Here is a 17,962-nt window from a genome sequence, read left to right as displayed (position 1 = left end):
CCAGGTAAGACCCATTGAGGTTAAAAAGCTCTTTTGCGACAGCAACCATGGCAAGAAGGCAAAACAGGGAAATAGCAGTGTGTACATAAAATATTATAGAAAAATACAAAATACAGTTAATGGGTGACATGTCTGGTGAGTATCCAGGCCATGGAAGAACTGGTACATTTTCAGCTTCTGGTAATTGTGTAAAGATCCCGGCGACATGGGGCCGTACATAATCATGCTGAAACATGAGGTAATGATGGCGGATGAATGGCACGACAATGGGCCTCAGGATCTCGGCACGGTATCTCTGTGCATTCAAATTGCCATCTATAAAATGCAATTGTGTTCGTTGTCCATAGCTTATGCCTGCCTGCCCATAACCCCACCGCCACCATGGGGGCACTCTGTTCACAACATTGACATCAGCAAACCGCTCGCCCATTGGTCGCCTTACACTCCGTCTACCATCTGCCCGGTACAGTTGAAAGTGGGATTAATCTGTAAAGAACACACTTCTCCAACGTACAAGTGGCCATCAAAGGTGAGCATCCAGTTTCAACTGTTCTGCCTGCGGCTATGGAACCCTGACCTGTTCACTGTGATTACTATTATTTGACCATGCTGGTCATTTATGAACATTTGAACATCTTGGCATGTTCTGTTATAATCTCCACCCGGCACAGCCAGAAGAGGACTGGCCACCCCTCATAGCCTGGTTCCTCTCTAGGTTTCTTCCTAGGTTTTGGCCTTTCTAGGGAGTTTTTCCTAGCCACCGTGCTTCTACACCTGCATTGCTTGCTGTTTGGGGTTTTAGGCTGGGTTTCTGTACAGCACTTTGATATATCAGCTGATGTAAGAAGGGCTATATAAATACATTTGATTTGCCCACTGAACTGCAGTTAGGTCATGACCCTGGTGAGGACGATGAGCAAGTAGATGAGCTTCCCCGAGATGATTTCTGACAATTTGTGCAGAAATTCTTCGGTTGTGCAAACCCACAGTTTCATCAGCTGTCCGGATGGCTGGTCTCAGATGTTCCCGCAGGTGAAGAAGCCGTATGTGGAGGTCCTGGGCTGACATGGTTACTCGTGGTCTGCAGTTGTAAGGCCGGTTGTACATACTGGCAAATTCTCTAAAATGACATTGAGGCGACTTATGGTAGAGAAATTAACATTCAATTCTCTAGCAACATCTCTGGTGGACATTCCTGCAGTCAGCATGCCAATTGCACGCACCATCAAAACTTGACACATCTGTGGCATCGTGTTGTGTGACAAAACTGAACATTTGTGCGGCCTCTTATTGTCCCCAGTACAAGGTGAACCTGTGTAATGGTCATGCTGTTTAATCAGCTTCTTGATATGCCACACCTGTCAGGTGGATGGATTATCTTGGCAAAGGAAAAAATGCTCACAAACAGGGACGTAAACAAATTTGTGCACAAAATGTGAGAGAAATAAGCTTTCGCGCGTATGGAACATTTCTGGGATATTTTCTTTCAGCTCTTTAAACATGGGACCAACACTTTAGAATTTGAGTTCATATTTTTGTTCAGTGATGATGCAGACATTTATAGTAACTTAAAAAACATGAGCTGGCGCACACCCAGAAAAATGTGTTTGTGTGGAGGTGCTAACGGCGAATAAACTATAAACTATCAAAACAAAGTCGCACACTCCATATATAAACTCCTAGCAATTTAATGCGTATTTACCAATGTTTCAGCATCACTGTGCCTTCTTCAGTGTAATGTCTGGTTCAAGTATTCATGACATTACCCTGAGGAAGGCACAGTGCTGCCGAAACGATGGTAAATACCCATTAAATTGCTGGGAGTTTATATATGGAGTGTGCGACTTTCGTTATTTTGATAGTGGGCATTTATAGTAACAACAGCACCCCTCTCAATTTGCATCAAAGTTGTAATCATACAATGTAATCAAAAAATATAATTCTCTAGGTGACCTTTCAATTAAAAATGTTGATCCATTAAAAGACAATACAACACACAATTACAAAGTCAGCTAAATGTATCTGCATTTCAATATGGGGCATATTAAGCTCAATGGTGTCGAACAAAAGTGTTTTTGTATGAATTGTTTTTACATATTGTTGGTTTGATGTTGCCGATATGCTGTGGATTAGGCCTTGACTTGATAAGAGTGCTGCTTTAAAACAAATTAATTGAGGATTACTATCAATTATGTAACACCCTCTCCATATGCACTCATGCACACAACAAAGTAATTAGCTTTCTGTTAATTAGGTAATTAAGCAAATGAAAATAATCTACTCTCAATTTCCAAAGGGGGTGGCTTTCATATGATGTTCTCCCCTGCTGCTGAGGGCATGATGAGCAACAGAGGAACAATACATGACTAACGTTCTACATGTAATGAAAGGAAGCCACTTCTGGGGAGGGTTCACAGATAATAACTTCTGAGGACATTTCACCCATCTGTCCATACTGTATTTGTAAGCAAAAAACAAAAAGCCTGGAAATTGACAACACACACCTACATTTCAAAAAAAGGCATCCTGTTGGGATAATATTCATATTTTACTTATTTACTGCCAAGGTTGATCAAACCAGTGCTTGCAGTGTGTGAACAAATATGGACAAGCATAGGACTTAAACACTCTTGCTACGTGGCAAAGGACACAGAAAGTTATTTATTTATTTTTTCATTTCAGGGGTGATGATACTGAACAGAGTATCAGTAGTACTATTAGTACTCTGTATTAAGTGACTTGCAGCAGAAATGCAGGTGAAATATACGACAAAAAGTCACCAGTAGGTGGAGATAATGCATCCAAGACCAAAGCATCAGAATATTCCCACAAATTAAAAACATTTTATTTTTCAGTACCCTCGAACAACAAATGCAACAAGACTCACAAATATAGGACCAAGTTGCATACATTTTTAAACCAAATTCTACAACTGAGAACCTGGGCAGCGGAAGGCACAGTTCTAATGTAAAATGTGATCAGTACAGCTCACTTTGAGATAGTGGGATTCAAAACAGAAATAACAGAGGTTACACACTACATGACCAAAAGTATATAGACACCTGCTCGTCGAACATCTCATTCCAAAATCATGGGCATTAAAATGGAGTTGGTCCCCTCTTTGCTGCTATAACAGCCTCCACTCTTCTGGGGAAGCTTTCCAATAGATGTTAGAACATTACTGAGGGGACTTGCTTCCATTCAGTCACAAGAGCATTAGTGAGGTCGGGCACTGATGTTGGGTGATTAGGCCTGGCTTGCAGTCTGCGTTCCAATTCATCCCAAAGGAGTTTGATGGGGTTTAAGGTCAGGGCTCTATGCAACCAAGTGAAGCTTTTTCACATTGAGCTCAACAAACCATTTCTGTATGGACCTCACTTTGTGCACGGAGGCATTGTCATGCTGAAACAGGAAAGGGCCTTCCCCAAACTGTTCCCACAGTCGGAAACACAGAATCATCTAGAATGTCATTGTACTGTATGCTGTAGCGTTAAGATTTCCCTTCACTGGAAAAAAGGGGCTTAGCCAGCACCATGAAAAACAGCCCCAGGCCATTATTCCTCCTTCACAGTTGGCACTAGCATTCGGGCACCCGCCAAACCCAGATTTGTCCGTCGGACTGCCAGATGGTGAAGCGTGATTCATCACACCAGAGAACGCATTTCCACTGCTCCAGAGTCCAATGGCGGCGAGCTTTACACAACTCCAGCCGACACTTATTGAGCAGGGTGATCTTAGGCTTGTGTGCGTCTGCTCGGCCATGGAAACCCAATACATGAAGCACCCAACGAGCAGTTCTTGTGCCAATGTTGCTTCCAGAGGCAGTTTGGAACTCGGTAGTGAGTGTTGCAACCGAGGAGAGACTATTTGTACGCGCTACGTGCATCAGCACTCAGCGGTCCCTTTCTGTGAGCTTGAGTTGCCTACCACTTCACGGCTGAGCCATTGTTGCTCCTAGACGTTTCCATTTTACAATAACAGCACTTACAGTTGACCGGGGCAGCTCTAGAAGGGCAGAAGTTTGACAAAACGATTTTATACACCTGTCACCAACGGGTGTGGCTGAAACAGCCGAATCCACTAATTTGAAAGGGTGTCCAAATACTTTTGCATATATAGTGTATATTACCAGCACAAGTGTTCTGGTGACAGTGATGTGACAGCAGCATGGGATATTTTTTTTATATTGGTCTGAGTTTCAATAAGGTGAATAGTAACTTATCTTATTATTATATTCACTCAAAACATACTTCCAAAGAATGCATTTGCCACACTTTTAGAAATGTTTAAATGAAATGTACTATATATACACTACTTTGTTAATATTTGATCCTTTTAAAGTTAAATTTTTTTCTGATACAAAAAAAAATACACCAGTATAACACTGTTCATACCTATTGCATATTAACAGCTCTGCAATCAAAGTATAATCATAATGTGTAAGAATGTCTGGGGACTTTGCTCATTACTACCTGTAGCATTTGAGTCAATTATACATTTACTAACTTCAACGCTGATGTTAATATTGGTGAGACATGATTGAGTGTGCCAAAAAGAAAACACTGTCCGCCAACAGTTACAATACTACAACTTTTAGGACACTAAATGTTTCTCAAATGAGTCAAAGTATATATGGATCAAACAATTCATAATTCCAAGACAGCTAAAAACATACATTGTATAAACAAGCAACATCTCTCTAAGGGCAAATGTAGTGAAAAACATTGAACTGTGGGTCAGCGGTGTGCCATAGATACATTAGGGATCAATGCTCACGTGTGAGGTCCATGGCATGCCAAGCTGGGCAGAGAGCAGGGCAGTGACAGTGCAGCAATAGAGTGCATTATCATTCTAAAGAAGAAACACCACATATACAGAAATGACATGAATGAAGACTAAGGACATTTTCTTTTTTTTTTATGACCCACTAAATTAAAAAAGACCTACCGGTACTTTAAAGATAGAATCTCTTTAGAATTGTGTTTCAAGAACAACAACAAAAACAATAAAAGGCATCAGACTGAAACTCAGCCATTTGAATCTATAAAAAATATATATCAATAACATTCTATGACGTTTTCCTCGGTTCGATGTACAGTGTGAAATTATATTTTGGATTAAGTTGAGGAGAGAAGGTTAAATCCAGGCGAGAATAGAGCTTTATCAAAAAGTGCAGAGGCTAATGTCGTGAACGCCCTCCTTCAAAGGCATGATGTTCCCTGTGAGCTGAAAGACGAAAACAGTCATATTTAATGTAAACCCTTGACTTCACATACATAGCTAATATTTTATCTTGGATAAAAAAAATGCCTAATACTCACCGGGGGCATGTAGATGGAGAGCGGGCAGACAGAGTGGTGAAACTAACCAAAAGCGTGTGAAAATCCTATTGGATTCTAGCTCAATAGATAGCAAGCTTTTATACGTGTCTGCTACTTCAAATTAACGAATTCCCATCAGTTAGGTTTAGTATCTAAATAGTCAATACCACCAGTAGAAAGTCAGGTTCGGTAGCAACTTTCAACATCGGCAACTGACTGTTCTCGCTTTTGCTTTGTATGTATGCTAGTAGTATAGTACATTTTTCAATCATCTTTGCTGATGGGGATGTTGTGTTTCCGTAAGTGAATAAATTGGAATAGATATGCAGGCATGGTAAAGCCTCAACCTTTTCGTAGGTCTTTCAATTTCAATGAGCTTGAAAAATAACTACATACGGACAACATTATTCATATTTTGTGTGACTACAATGCCACAGTCAAAACTCAAAAATAGAGACATAGTATGATTTCGCAGAGCGTCATAGCAGCCAAAGTATTCACAGCCCGCCCGCCCTCAGCTGGGTAATTATCATTCAAAACAATGCATTTTAAAATAAATGACGAAAACAAAAGACCATACTCACATTTATAAAATACTGCTTTAAAAGTTATGTGCGGGAGGAGTTCATAGACTTTCCCTAAGATATTCGCTTCACTAGCAAGAGATGCATTTCCATTCCAGACTTGAACAACATCGTCTCGATCTCGAATACTAACGCTTACACCAACCACTTCATCCTCTGTAAAGACAAAGGAAAATGAAAGATAGAAATCAGTACATATAAATGGTACATGTTTCCACTACCTCATATAGTCACATCATATTCTATTATTAGTGCCAGAGGGTGAATCATCATCATAATTTGGTTCATTTTCTAACTTAAGAAAGTTTAGTAGGGATACAACTAAAATAGGCCCCATAGTGTCTGGCCATGATGGAGTCCTCACGTTGTAATTCTACAAATCACTCAACCCCTCAAGCACTAGATTCAACATCATGTACTGACTTGAAAGTAGGGACTCACCTGAAGCACAATAATCGGCAAACTGCTCTCCAATCGTGGCAAGTAACAACTCCTTCCAAACGGCAGACTGAGAGTGAAAATATTTTTTTTAAGTGTTTTATAGAACCAACTCAGTCAGTGAGTGAGTAATATGGCATTCATTCGAGATGTATTAAGGATGAGTGAAGGTTCTTAAAACATACAGTGCTTTCTTTTGGTACTTTCATCTTCCAGACTCCACCTTTAGCATTACTTTCTTCTTCCCTGTTGGAGATGAAAGAATTAAGACTCAGTAACATTTGAGCTCAGCATTTAGGCTGACACTAACATATGAGGTTTCAACCAAAAACTCTTGTCTCAGGCAGCGAAAACTAGGAAATTATAATTTACCAAAAGCATTCTAGTTTGTGCCACTTAAGTCATGAAAGGTTACGTAACAAAATTTCCAAGGAACCTTCCATTGAAACCACAATCTAAAGCCTTCCCAAAATGAAATAAATGATATAACTATTTTCCATTAAGTTAGTGGACTTACCATAGGGGCCTCCTCTCTCCATGCATTAAGTGATAACTACATCTTAGAGGCAAGGTAGTCACAGGAGGGATGTTGTTGTATACACTCCAGAAACTCTACTCAGAGAAAATGACAAATCAATGCATAATTAACAACAGCTTACTGAAAAGTAATTTCTCTCAATCCAATGAAAAGACTGCCTTGCTTATCTCTTAGTATGCTATGCTAGTTAGTCAGACCAAAATAAAGTCAACCTATGGATTTTGTAAAAACATTTTAACTAGGCAAATCAGTTAAGAACAAATTACTATTTACAATGATGACCTACACCGACCGGCCAAACCAGGATCGGAGTAGATAGCTTGAAGAGGTAATTTACAACGTTATCCATAATTTCCCCACATTAAATCACCTGAACAGTTTGTACTGTGTAGATCTTTTTCAGATTAGATTCGCACTCTGCTGCTGTTGTCCCTGGCAATGACCTAAAAGAGAAACACAAACAAGCTGCTTCTTGAAAACCAAGCCCATTCCCAAAGACAGATGTGTGTCAAAGCCTGTATCAAAGTAAGACATTTCTTAGACATGTTGGAGCTGCATAACCAACATTAGCACTGAACCATATCTAGTCATGACAAATTCAGTGATGTGATCAGGAGGTCAATGAAGAAAATCTAATCAAATGTTATTAGTCACATGCACTGAACACAACAGGTATTTCACCTTACAGTGAAATGCTTGCTTACGAAAATAGTGGGTAGGTCAAGTTCCATGTGTGAGATTATATACATATAATTCCTTATTGATTACTAAAAATATCGAAATAAATGGGCACAAAATTCTAGATCCCAGTCTACGAACTTGACAAAACATTCTCACTACATTGTGATTGCAATTATGCAAATGTTTTGGTTAGGCCATCTGCTGAACTTCAATTAAAATGTAACTTGGACAGTTGACTTTTACAATAAATTGACCTGAAGTCAAGAGATGTTACTCAAAGTAGCCTTCTCAAAGCAAGACTGTAGCTTCGTGCTATCGACCGCAGAATACGATGCGATCACGTCTGATAGCGGGAGAATAGATAGAATGTAGCCTGAATCTGACTCAGCTTGCAACAATGTTGCAGCGTTGTCTGCTGCTTCCACCAGTTGTGACAAGGTAGCCAGGAAGCCTATAGTTAACGCGTCACAACTTATTGGATAGTTAGCTAGAAAATGCACTAATAATACATTCTAGTTTTTCAAAAATATCATAGGTAAACGTTCACACTGGTCAAGTTAGCATACCGGTAAATTAGCTGGGGTGGGAACAAGCGATCTAACGTAGTTAGCTGTATCTGGAAGACCCTCTTTTCTTCTAGCTAGCTAACGTTAGTTAGCTATAACAGTTGTGTAAGGCCGACATCGATGTTGTCGGCTGTCTTTAAGTGAGTCTTACTCAGTTCGTATCTAAAACGCAATGTGCGTTGTACTAAACGTTAAGATGAGTGTTGCTAGCTAACGTTAGCTACATCTAGGTAATCATTCGTATTTTTGTTACCTGTCAAGCCAAAATGTCCAAGGAGAGTGCAGGGGCAGTGTTGTGCCATCTTCGACGTGATTTGTGATGTTTTCCAATTCTTTCTCGTCAAAGTGAATGTCATTTTCAGATGGATTTGCAAGGTCGTTCTTTGTTTCTGTGTGCATCTGTACATTTGCACCTGCAGGAACCGCCATTTTCTGTGTACAAAATCAAAGTATTTTTGTGAAAAGGCTCGGTGTAGCTCCTTGAACCGAATTGCCTCTTTCGTGTTCACCCGGACGGAGCAAATATCCACACAGAGCTGTAGACAGTGAAGTCCTCTTCTTCTTCTATGGTACTATAACTTATTTTTCTCATATGATATAATGGCGGTCTGCAAACATACGTTAGGGGTGCATGCTGCCTCCTACTGTGTGGGGTGAAAATCGGAGCACTTTAACGCAGAAAACGGTTTCATGGACAGAGATGGAAATAACCATTACAGGGCGATCTAAAGATGTAACAACTGTCATTGGGTTGCTAATATGACTAGGATAATGCCTTTGGCTGCTAGACAATGAAATAAAGTTGATTTGAAATCCAATAGAACAGGAGAGTGCATATGAGGAAGTCTTTATAAAATAATTGCTTCCACGTTTTGGGGGGTAGGATTTTGGCTATATGGTACTTTGAAGCAAGGTAAGACATACCTCATAATATGAAGTAAAATGCCCAGGTTTCAAATAATTAAGCAACAGGAAATAGATAGTGATGCTAATGATAGGCCTAACCTTATTGTGGTAGATGGAAAGGCTTTCCTAAAAATGCTATGTTAAATTAACTAGCTACTAAGTAGCCAACCTGGCAGAATGATGTCATGATTATTTGCATCCAGTGGCCATTTGTTTTGCAAACTCCATCTAATGTGCACCACAGAAACACCAAACAACAGTGCTAGGTGCCTGCCCAGTTCAATTAAAGGGTAACTGAACTAAAAAATAAACATTTCTTAGATTTTTCCCAGAACTCAAAAGCGGTCTGCTGATGTGGTTAAACCAGTGTTGTGGACTTAGAAAAATAACACAATTGGATGTTTCTATTAAAAAAGGGTGACTGAGAGCAAAATCCTGAAAAAATATGAATCTTAAATCTGATTTTCTGACTCAGTTGACAGATTAATTTATCTATTTTAATTTTAAAACGTTTTTAAAAATGATCTATATATTTTTTTGCGCTACTTGTCAGTGTTCCAAACGGGACATTATTTGTATTTGTACCTAAGCACAGTAGCTTACTTGAATTGGGCAGGAGCTCATCGGAACTGAGTCCTGGCACATTACATTTTCTTCTGCTTGAGTTCCTGCACTTCCTATAGAATATTAGCTCAAAATAATTGAGGAGTTTATGCACCTAAATATAAATTGTACCGGGACACAAAATGAGTACCGGCAACATTTTCAGTCCAAGTCAAGCACTGGCCTAAACATCTATACACCATCAGATGGAATTCATAGCAAGCAGTAGTGAGGGGGTGGGAAAACAAAAGGGATATATATTGACAATAATAATACATTTGACTTGACAGGACACTCTTACATAAAATCTAGTGATGTCCATAAAATCTATTTTATTTAGGCCTATGTAATCAATTTGAGTTATGCTTGTTAATTTACCGGGAAAAACCCTCCAAAAAAACTAATTGGACAAAAAAACGAATCAGCTTATCAATTTCTAAATGATGGGCAGGTTCAGTCACTTCGTACTAATACAATGTACAGTAAACAGTAGCTATCGCTGTGTAATAGGCTATGCTGTGTAGGCTACTCACAGTTAGCTAGCTACTAAGACTCAAGTAAAATGGCCAAACAAAGCTCACCGAGACCGTGTATAGAAGAGGTTGTTGGAGCATTTGCCAAGTTATTTGATTGCATTGATCTAATCGAAGGCCTTAAAGACAGTTTCAGTGCATTCAGAGACAATGATCAGCACTACAACGCTGTTGTTTTCTTCACTTTTAGAAATCATTCAATTCGCTTCTCCACTTCAACTCGCAGGCTCTCCCTCCGCTGAGACATTACCATCAGTCCAGTGAAATAAAAAAACGATTTATTTAAATTTATGCTCTGATGTGCCTGACAAGTAATAGGCTACAACAACTGACCTATTACCAGTGTCATCATACAGTGCCTTCGGAAGGTATTCAGACCCCTTGACATTTTACAAATGTTGTTATGTTACAGCCTTATTTCAAAATGGATTAAATATTTTTTTTCAGCAATCTACACACAATACCTCATAATGACAAAGCGAAAACAGGTTTTTAGATTTTTTGTTTGCAAAAAAACAGAAATACTTTATTTACATAAATATTTAGACCCTTTGCTATGAGACTCAAAATTGAGCTCAGGTGCATCCTGTTTCCATTCATAATCCTTGAGATGTTTCTACAACTTCATTGGAGTCCACCTGATTCCAAGAACACAGGATGAGATGTTACTATCCTTTGTGCAAGCACTTCCAAGAGTTCATGAACAGTGAGCCTGGTGAAATTTGGGGAGCGCATCGTCAGTAGTGTACCTTTGGTTCCTAGGGTGTTTCGGCCTTTCACACTATACACCCTCCCCAAAGGCGGCCAGCGACAGGGTGATCAATCCTACGCTTGCGTCCCATTCCCAATTAGTCATAGGAGTTGCCTTGTTGTTGATAGCCAACATCCCATGGGACTATGCATGGCAGGGGCGTCCTCCTCCCTGAGTCAAGCATTGTTGACCGCATACCTCCTGGCCCTCTCACTTCGGGGCCCAGCTGGAGTCTTTCCTCTTCATCCAGAGCCATTGACTGCTGCCTTCTGCCGCCTCTGATAAAGCTTTGATTGCCGAACGCTGGCTCTGGCCCTTAATTCCCAGGTCTCTAAGCAGTCTGGTTGTAGATGTTGCCACAAAACCTCTGCAGCCCACCTCCACTGGTCGGACTTCTGTGTTCCAGCCATGATGCCGTGCTTCGGCAGCTAGATCGGCATAGCGCAGATGTTTTCGCTCATAAGCCTCATCTACTGAGTCCTCCCAGGGTACTGTGAGCTCAATGATGAAGACCTTCTTGAGCGAACGGGACCAGAGCACCATGTCAGGTCTTAGGGTGGTGGTTGCGATCTCCGGAGGAAACACAAGTTGCCGGCCAATGTCAGCTAGCATTTTCCAGTCGCGGGCCAAGCGCAGCTGGTCTCGCTCTAATGGTGTAGAGCCGCTCTTTCGCGGACAAAGGTCGTCCGTAAGGGGTGTGATGCTGCTGGGGGTGGTAGGGAGTTGGTGGCAGCTCGCTTGTCCTCCAGGGCGGACGCAAGGTTTTTAAGGACTTGGTTGTGACGCCAAGTGTAGCGTCCTTGGGTGAGGCTTGTTTTACACCCTGTGAGAATGTGCCTGAGGTTGGCTGGCATGGAACAGAGGGCACAGTCCGGATCTTCACCATACCATTGGTGAAGATTAACTGGTGTTGGAAGGACGTCATATGTTGCTCTGATGGAAAAGCTCAACCGCCTCGCTTCCATGGCCCACAGATCCTTCCAGCTGATCTTCCTCTTCTCCACACTGTCCCATCGAGTCCACTGTCCCTGTTTGGCAAGAGAGACTTCCTTGGCCCACCTTGCAGGTATATTAAATTGATTGGACATGATTTGGAAAGGCACACGCCTGTCTATGTAAGGTCCGACAGTTGACAGTGCATGTCAGAGCAAAAACCAAGCCATGGGGTCGAAGGTATTGTACCGAGGCACAGATCTGGGGAAGGGTACCAAAAAATGTCTGCAGCATTGAATGTACCCAAGAACACAGTGGCCTCCATCACAGGGAGGTGACCAAGAACCCAATGGTCACTCTGACAGAGCTCTAGAGTTCCTCTGTGGAGATGGGAGAACCTTCAGAAGGACAACCATCTCTGCAGCACTCCACCAATCAGGCCTTTATGGTAGAGTGGCCAGACAGAAGCCACTCTTCAGTAAAAGGCACATGACAGCCCGCATGGAGTTTGCCAAAAGGCACCTAAAGACTCTCAGACAATGAAAAACAAGATTCTCTGGTCTGATGAAACTAAGAATGAACTTTTTGGCCTGGACCTCAAACTGGAGCGAAGGTTCACCTTCCAACAGGACAACGACCCTAACCACACAGCCAAGACAACGCAGGAGTGGCTTCGGGACAAGTGTTTGAATATCCTTGACGGCCCAGCGAGAGCCCGGACTTGAACCCGATCGAACATCTCTGGAGAGAATCTGAGAGAATCTGCAGAGAGGAATGGGAGAAACTCCCCAAATGCAGGTGTGCCAAGCTTGTAGCGTCATACCCAAGAAGACTCTAAAAAGGGTTCTCAGATCACAGTTGTTGGATGGGGTGTTGTCTGTAAAGTGCGGCACCAGGTCCAAGGGCAGCTCCACATCACTGGAAGGGACACTTTCTTCTTCGTTGTGGGGACCACCAAAGCCACCATCGCCATCCATCGTGACAACCTCAGGCAGAATCAAATTGCTGGACTAGAAGAGTTCTTCAAGGACCACATGCTCCCATAGTTGGCACTGCAACAGTGAACGTCTGTAAATCTAAATAGTTTTTGCACACAAATCAGTTTTTATCTTACCTTGAGGTTTTATTCCAATCCGTTTTGGGGATGGGGCACTCGATCAGCATTCTCATCACGCCTCCTGTCAATACCTGTTTTTAGGGAAGGCAATGATCCAAAAATATTCAACATAGTTCATACACACACACACTAGGCTCCCATAATAGGTTATATTACATACAAGTTTTGATCAAGGCAGACAACTAAAGTAATGTGATTTACTTTATAATGGAAACAGTGGGAATTTATATCTGTGATGTTCAAATGATTTCTTAACTGTGTCTTACTTGTTGAAGGCCCAAGGCATTCCTGCCTGTACTTGACATGGTTGAAAAACAAGTGAACAATGAATAAATATCATACACAAACAATAGGCTCCTAGAATAGGTTATTTTACATTCAAGTTTTGGTAAAAGCAGCCAACTAAAGTAATAGTTCATCTTTGCATAGTATGTTAGTTTGTCAGCTAACTAGCCAGCCAGTTTGTGGAATTATTAAATGACAACATTTAAGTTGAACTGACAATATTTCAAATTAACTGCCAACATCAAAGCAAATGGCTACCTGCTATCCCGACATCATCCCTCATGCTTGGAACTTCAATGTTTCCATTGAACTCCAAATAAAAAGTAAGTAGAGTTGGATAGGACACACCCTATGAAAATAATCTGGACTGCTTAACTAGAGAGAGAGCAAGAGAGAGACAGAGTGAAAGAGAGGATGGGAGATTCATCTCTTCTAGCAGATCTCCTTGCTGAGGGTGGCGTTGATCATGCACTGCTTCTTGTGGGGTGAGCCTGATGTACTTCATCTCACGCCTCATGTCTAAAACATGGGGAAACGGGGATATAAAGTCAACATTTCGATGCATCTACAAATTCAATGTTTTACACAAAGTTGTATCATATTTGATGAGTTACTGCCTTGTCCGTCCACAGGCTCGTTGTGCTCTAGTCTCAACAACTGGATGCTTGTGCTCAGACCACACTGGCTCGAGATGTCCATGCACCGGATGGCCTGAGGGATGCACTCCTGTTGGACTGGAAAACAACGAGATATTTGGTCAGTGGTAGGTATTTTTCAATGCTGTATCACCATCTTTATCTGGACAGAAAACACATTGTTTATCATAACACAAACACTGGACAATGTGACAAGTGGTCCCATAACAACCAATCTTAAGTCAAGAGAACTGTACACAAACATGACAAACATACTGTGCATTATTATCTAAAACCATCTGGTCCTCCCTGCTACACCTATCTTGTACCAGGTGGGTTCCTTGCCACCCATGAACTTTAAACCTTCACATAAGTTCTTACATGTATGTTAGTTACATTAAGCTGTATCACCATCTTTATCTGGACAGAAAACACATTGTTTATCATAACACAAACACTGGACAATGTGACAATGTGTTGTACACAATATTTTATCACATTTGATGAGTTACTGACCTGTCCATTCACAGGCTCAATCTGCTGTAGTCTCTACAACTGGACTCTTGTGCTTGTATCACACTGCAACAGGATGTTTTCTAATAGCCATTTCACTACTGTGTCAGGCTAGTTTGGCACACTGTCTACTAGCCCAGTCTGAAAAGTACTAGCCTCAGGCTAGCTTAATTTCCATCCCATGTATAACTGACTTCACAGGTCATTTGATTAGTGTAAAGGGTTGCGTCAATCGAATCTGGTATCAGGATAAAATGTGATTCAGAGTCACCGAATATACTTTAATTATATTTATTTAACACTGATAAATGGTAAATGCAATTTTCGTATATACGGGTTCACTGTATCACCACGCAGGGTAAAGCAGAGAACTGACTGAAATAGTACAGACATCTTCTTTTATACTGTGATAAATGGTAAATGCAATTTTCGTATATACGGGTTCACTGTATCACCACGCAAGGTAAAGCAGAGAACTGACTGAAATAGTACAGACATCTTCTTTTATACTGTGACAGAGGTAGTTCCAACTTTAGAGTTGGCCTGTCACAGTAGAGGCTTAGCGTGGTTTAAACTTGCTAGCCTATCGGTGATGCCCAGGCTGGTCCCAGCCCCACAGCACTCAGGATTCAGATGTCCGGAATGGTGTTTGTGAAGATTGACCTGAGTTGTCGGTTTCTACACATTCCTCAGTTCCTGTTTTCTTGTTATTCAGAATTTTTCCTACACATTCCTCAGTTCCTGTTTTCTTGTTATTCAGCATTTTTCCATCTTGTCTCAACCTTGTGGTTTGCACAGTCGACACCCTAGATTAACAACAGCTTTTCTGCAGTCACGCTATGTTTTGTGATTAACATGTCCTATTTCTATAAGGCATATATTTTTGTTAAAAAGAGAACAAAACCATCCTTCACAATCCCCCTTTTTACACCCCTTGCGGGTGTAAATACTAAGAAAAAGATACCATCACGTTCAATGATCGAGACACACATACCAGGTTGTAGTTAAACCTGGGAACTTTAAACCCTTAAAGACTATTCAGAACACAGCTCTTTTTTATTGGTGTTTTTATGATTCCCCCTTTTGACACCCGCAAGGGTGTCACTCACCAAAAACAACATTATTGATATTAGAAAACACACAGAGTATATTTGTAGAAAACATTAAAACCATCTGGTCCTCCCTGCTACACCTATCTTGTACCAGGTGGGTTCCTTGCCACCCAGGAACTTTAAACCTTCACATAAGTTCTTACATGTATGTTAGTTACATTAAGCTGTATCACCATCTTTATCTGGACAGAAAACACATTGTTTATCATAACACAAACACTGGACAATGTGACAAGTGGTCCCTTAACAACCAATCTTAAGTCAAGAGAACTGTACACAAACATGACAAACATACTGTGCATTATTATCTACAAATGTATTGTTGTACACAATATTTTATCACATTAAGCTACTGATTATCAACTTTTTCATCCCACAACCTCACCCACAGCGAACCAAGGATCATCCTCAGTCAGCCCCATTCCTCTCCGGAAGTTAGACTCAGTGTCAGCGTCTCCTTCCGGAGTCTCAAGCAATGGCATCATACCTGAAGCCTGCGCCACATCTGTAACAGATTTCGAACCAGCCACCCAACCAGGAGAACAGTCCACTCTCCTCCACACCAGCAAAACCCTTCATTTCCACCGAGAGTTTGTCAAGGCCACTTAAAGCTTTTGAAATGCTTCCATCTGGGCTTGTATTGTTAGGGATGAAGGTACAGCATTGCTAACCAGTGGGAGCTGGTGGCGGTTTTGGCAGCACGGTTATGGTGAACATTCCCATCGTATCCGCCCCGGTTCTTTCCAATCCCAGGGTATAGGTACCTGCATCGGTGAGCTTAACAGCCTTGATGGTTAGTAGGATTTCATCACCTTTTCAAACATCATACTGCCCCTCACCCCTTCCCCAGATAATGGAAAACCTGTCTACTTTTGTCGGGTCCCCTATGCTGTACAGGTAACCCCTCCTCCATTCCCAATAAGGACCCGTATTTGTAATCATGTAATCCCAATAAGCACACCCATGCCCATTACACAGGTACACTGGCACCCTCCTATACACAGTTGTTAAAACCAAACATTTTGTCTCAATTCTCCTGGTTCCACAAATATCTCAATTTCTTCCCTGCTTATCCAGATTAAGTGATCCTTCATGCTTGGTTAATACAAAATCCTCATCGTCTAAACTATGGGTCAGGTTACCCTCTTTAGCCTTCTAAATGGGGCTCATGGTGTATCAGGAATATGGCTCCCACAATCAGACAGCTCAGAACAACCAGTACTCCTGTAAAGCCCCACCCTCTCCCAGAGAACACATCATCAGCCAGAGGCCAAGCCACACTTTCACTTCTATGAACGCTCACAGTGGTGAAAGGTCGGGTATAAGGGAATCTTCAGTAGAGAGTTGGCCCCCAGTACCCTGTTGGTTCTGGTTCTGCTCCTACCCCTGTGATTGTTCGACAGTGTCAGTGTGTCTTACCCTCCTACAATGTGTGATATGCCCCCAGGTAGCTCTTCCAGCTATTCTCACCACAAAGGCTGTCACTAGGAATACTTGGTATGGCCCCTCCCAAACGGGGCTGCATTCCACCTATTCTCCTCATGGACTGGATTGCATGAATCACCTTCTCCTGTAATTCACCTGTAGTGCATAAAATCTTGGACATACAGGTTTGGTTAACAAACAATTTCTCATTTATTCTATCTGATTATATCTTCTTCTTTGCCTACTTGTTCTGGTCCCTAACTCTGTCATTCTATTTGTTCTATCTGATTAGCTAGAATGTCCTCCATTATTATCCTAGTAAACCAACTCTAGGGATAATATCTTGACCTAATATTTCAGTTACCATACTCGTGTCCGCCAAGTAAGTTGGGAACGCTATATATACAGTATATAAAACATTTTAAATTATTATTATTAACTAATAGGCCACACCACAAAGTGCCCTATTCCATCCCCCTTTTGATACATGGCTCCGCCCTTGTATCAATACTGGCGCAAATCTAACAATTCTCTGTCAAGTGTCTTATCTACTTTTAAGAGTTATCTGTGCTGCTTTGTATGGTCTCCTTTTTTATTTCACAGGCCCTAGTCAATGCTACTTTCTCCTCTCAAACCTTCAAGGTCTCAGCAGTGCGAGGAGGGCCCCTCTGTCTGCCCTTTCCCCTATCTGTCTGTAGCTTAGTCTCATATCTGTCAGTAACAACTATGTGTTGTTTCCAAACAATAACTAAGTGTCTCACTATTTGGCTTTATCTGAACTCATGGAATTTAAAAAACATGTCTATGGTGGCAATTTCTAAAGTCCTTACCTAGGTTAAATAAGGTTATCTCAATCCTATCAACAATCCTGAATCACCACAGATGTCATATATCCTTGTCATCCTTCTAGCACTTAAACACAAATCTCCACTTGAATTGATGAAGCCAAAATACTGCTAAACATAGCATATGTTTTCTGTACTAATGAAATCTCTCCTTCGGGAGTCCACTGTATTTTATC

The 17,962-nt window shown here is 41.2% G+C and overlaps 1 protein-coding gene across 2 annotated transcripts; it reads right to left on the bottom strand.

The window, feature by feature from the left end:
• Window positions 1-2,641: 2,641 nt before the first annotated feature.
• Window positions 2,642-8,694, bottom strand: LOC139556131 (eukaryotic translation initiation factor 4E type 3-like). Of its 2 annotated transcripts, XM_071369699.1 has the most exons (7): window positions 8,382-8,694; window positions 7,252-7,324; window positions 6,861-6,955; window positions 6,529-6,589; window positions 6,347-6,413; window positions 5,906-6,061; window positions 2,642-5,226 (listed from the first exon to the last, which is right to left on the bottom strand). In XM_071369699.1, the coding sequence occupies exons 1-7, from the start codon at window positions 8,555-8,557 to the stop codon at window positions 5,180-5,182; spliced, it is 675 nt and encodes a 224-aa protein (XP_071225800.1). In that variant the 5' UTR covers window positions 8,558-8,694; the 3' UTR covers window positions 2,642-5,179. The 2 variants fall into 2 exon arrangements, with proteins under 2 accessions (XP_071225800.1, XP_071225791.1); XM_071369690.1 differs by lacking the exon at window positions 2,642-5,226 and having other exon boundaries at window positions 5,636-6,061; window positions 8,382-8,680.
• Between the last annotated feature and the right edge of the window lie 9,268 nt (window positions 8,695-17,962).

Source organism: Salvelinus alpinus, chromosome 2, assembly GCF_045679555.1.
Source record: "Salvelinus alpinus chromosome 2, SLU_Salpinus.1, whole genome shotgun sequence".
Taxonomy (NCBI): Eukaryota; Metazoa; Chordata; class Actinopteri; order Salmoniformes; family Salmonidae; genus Salvelinus; species Salvelinus alpinus.
This window is presented reverse-complemented; position numbering and strand designations above follow the sequence as displayed.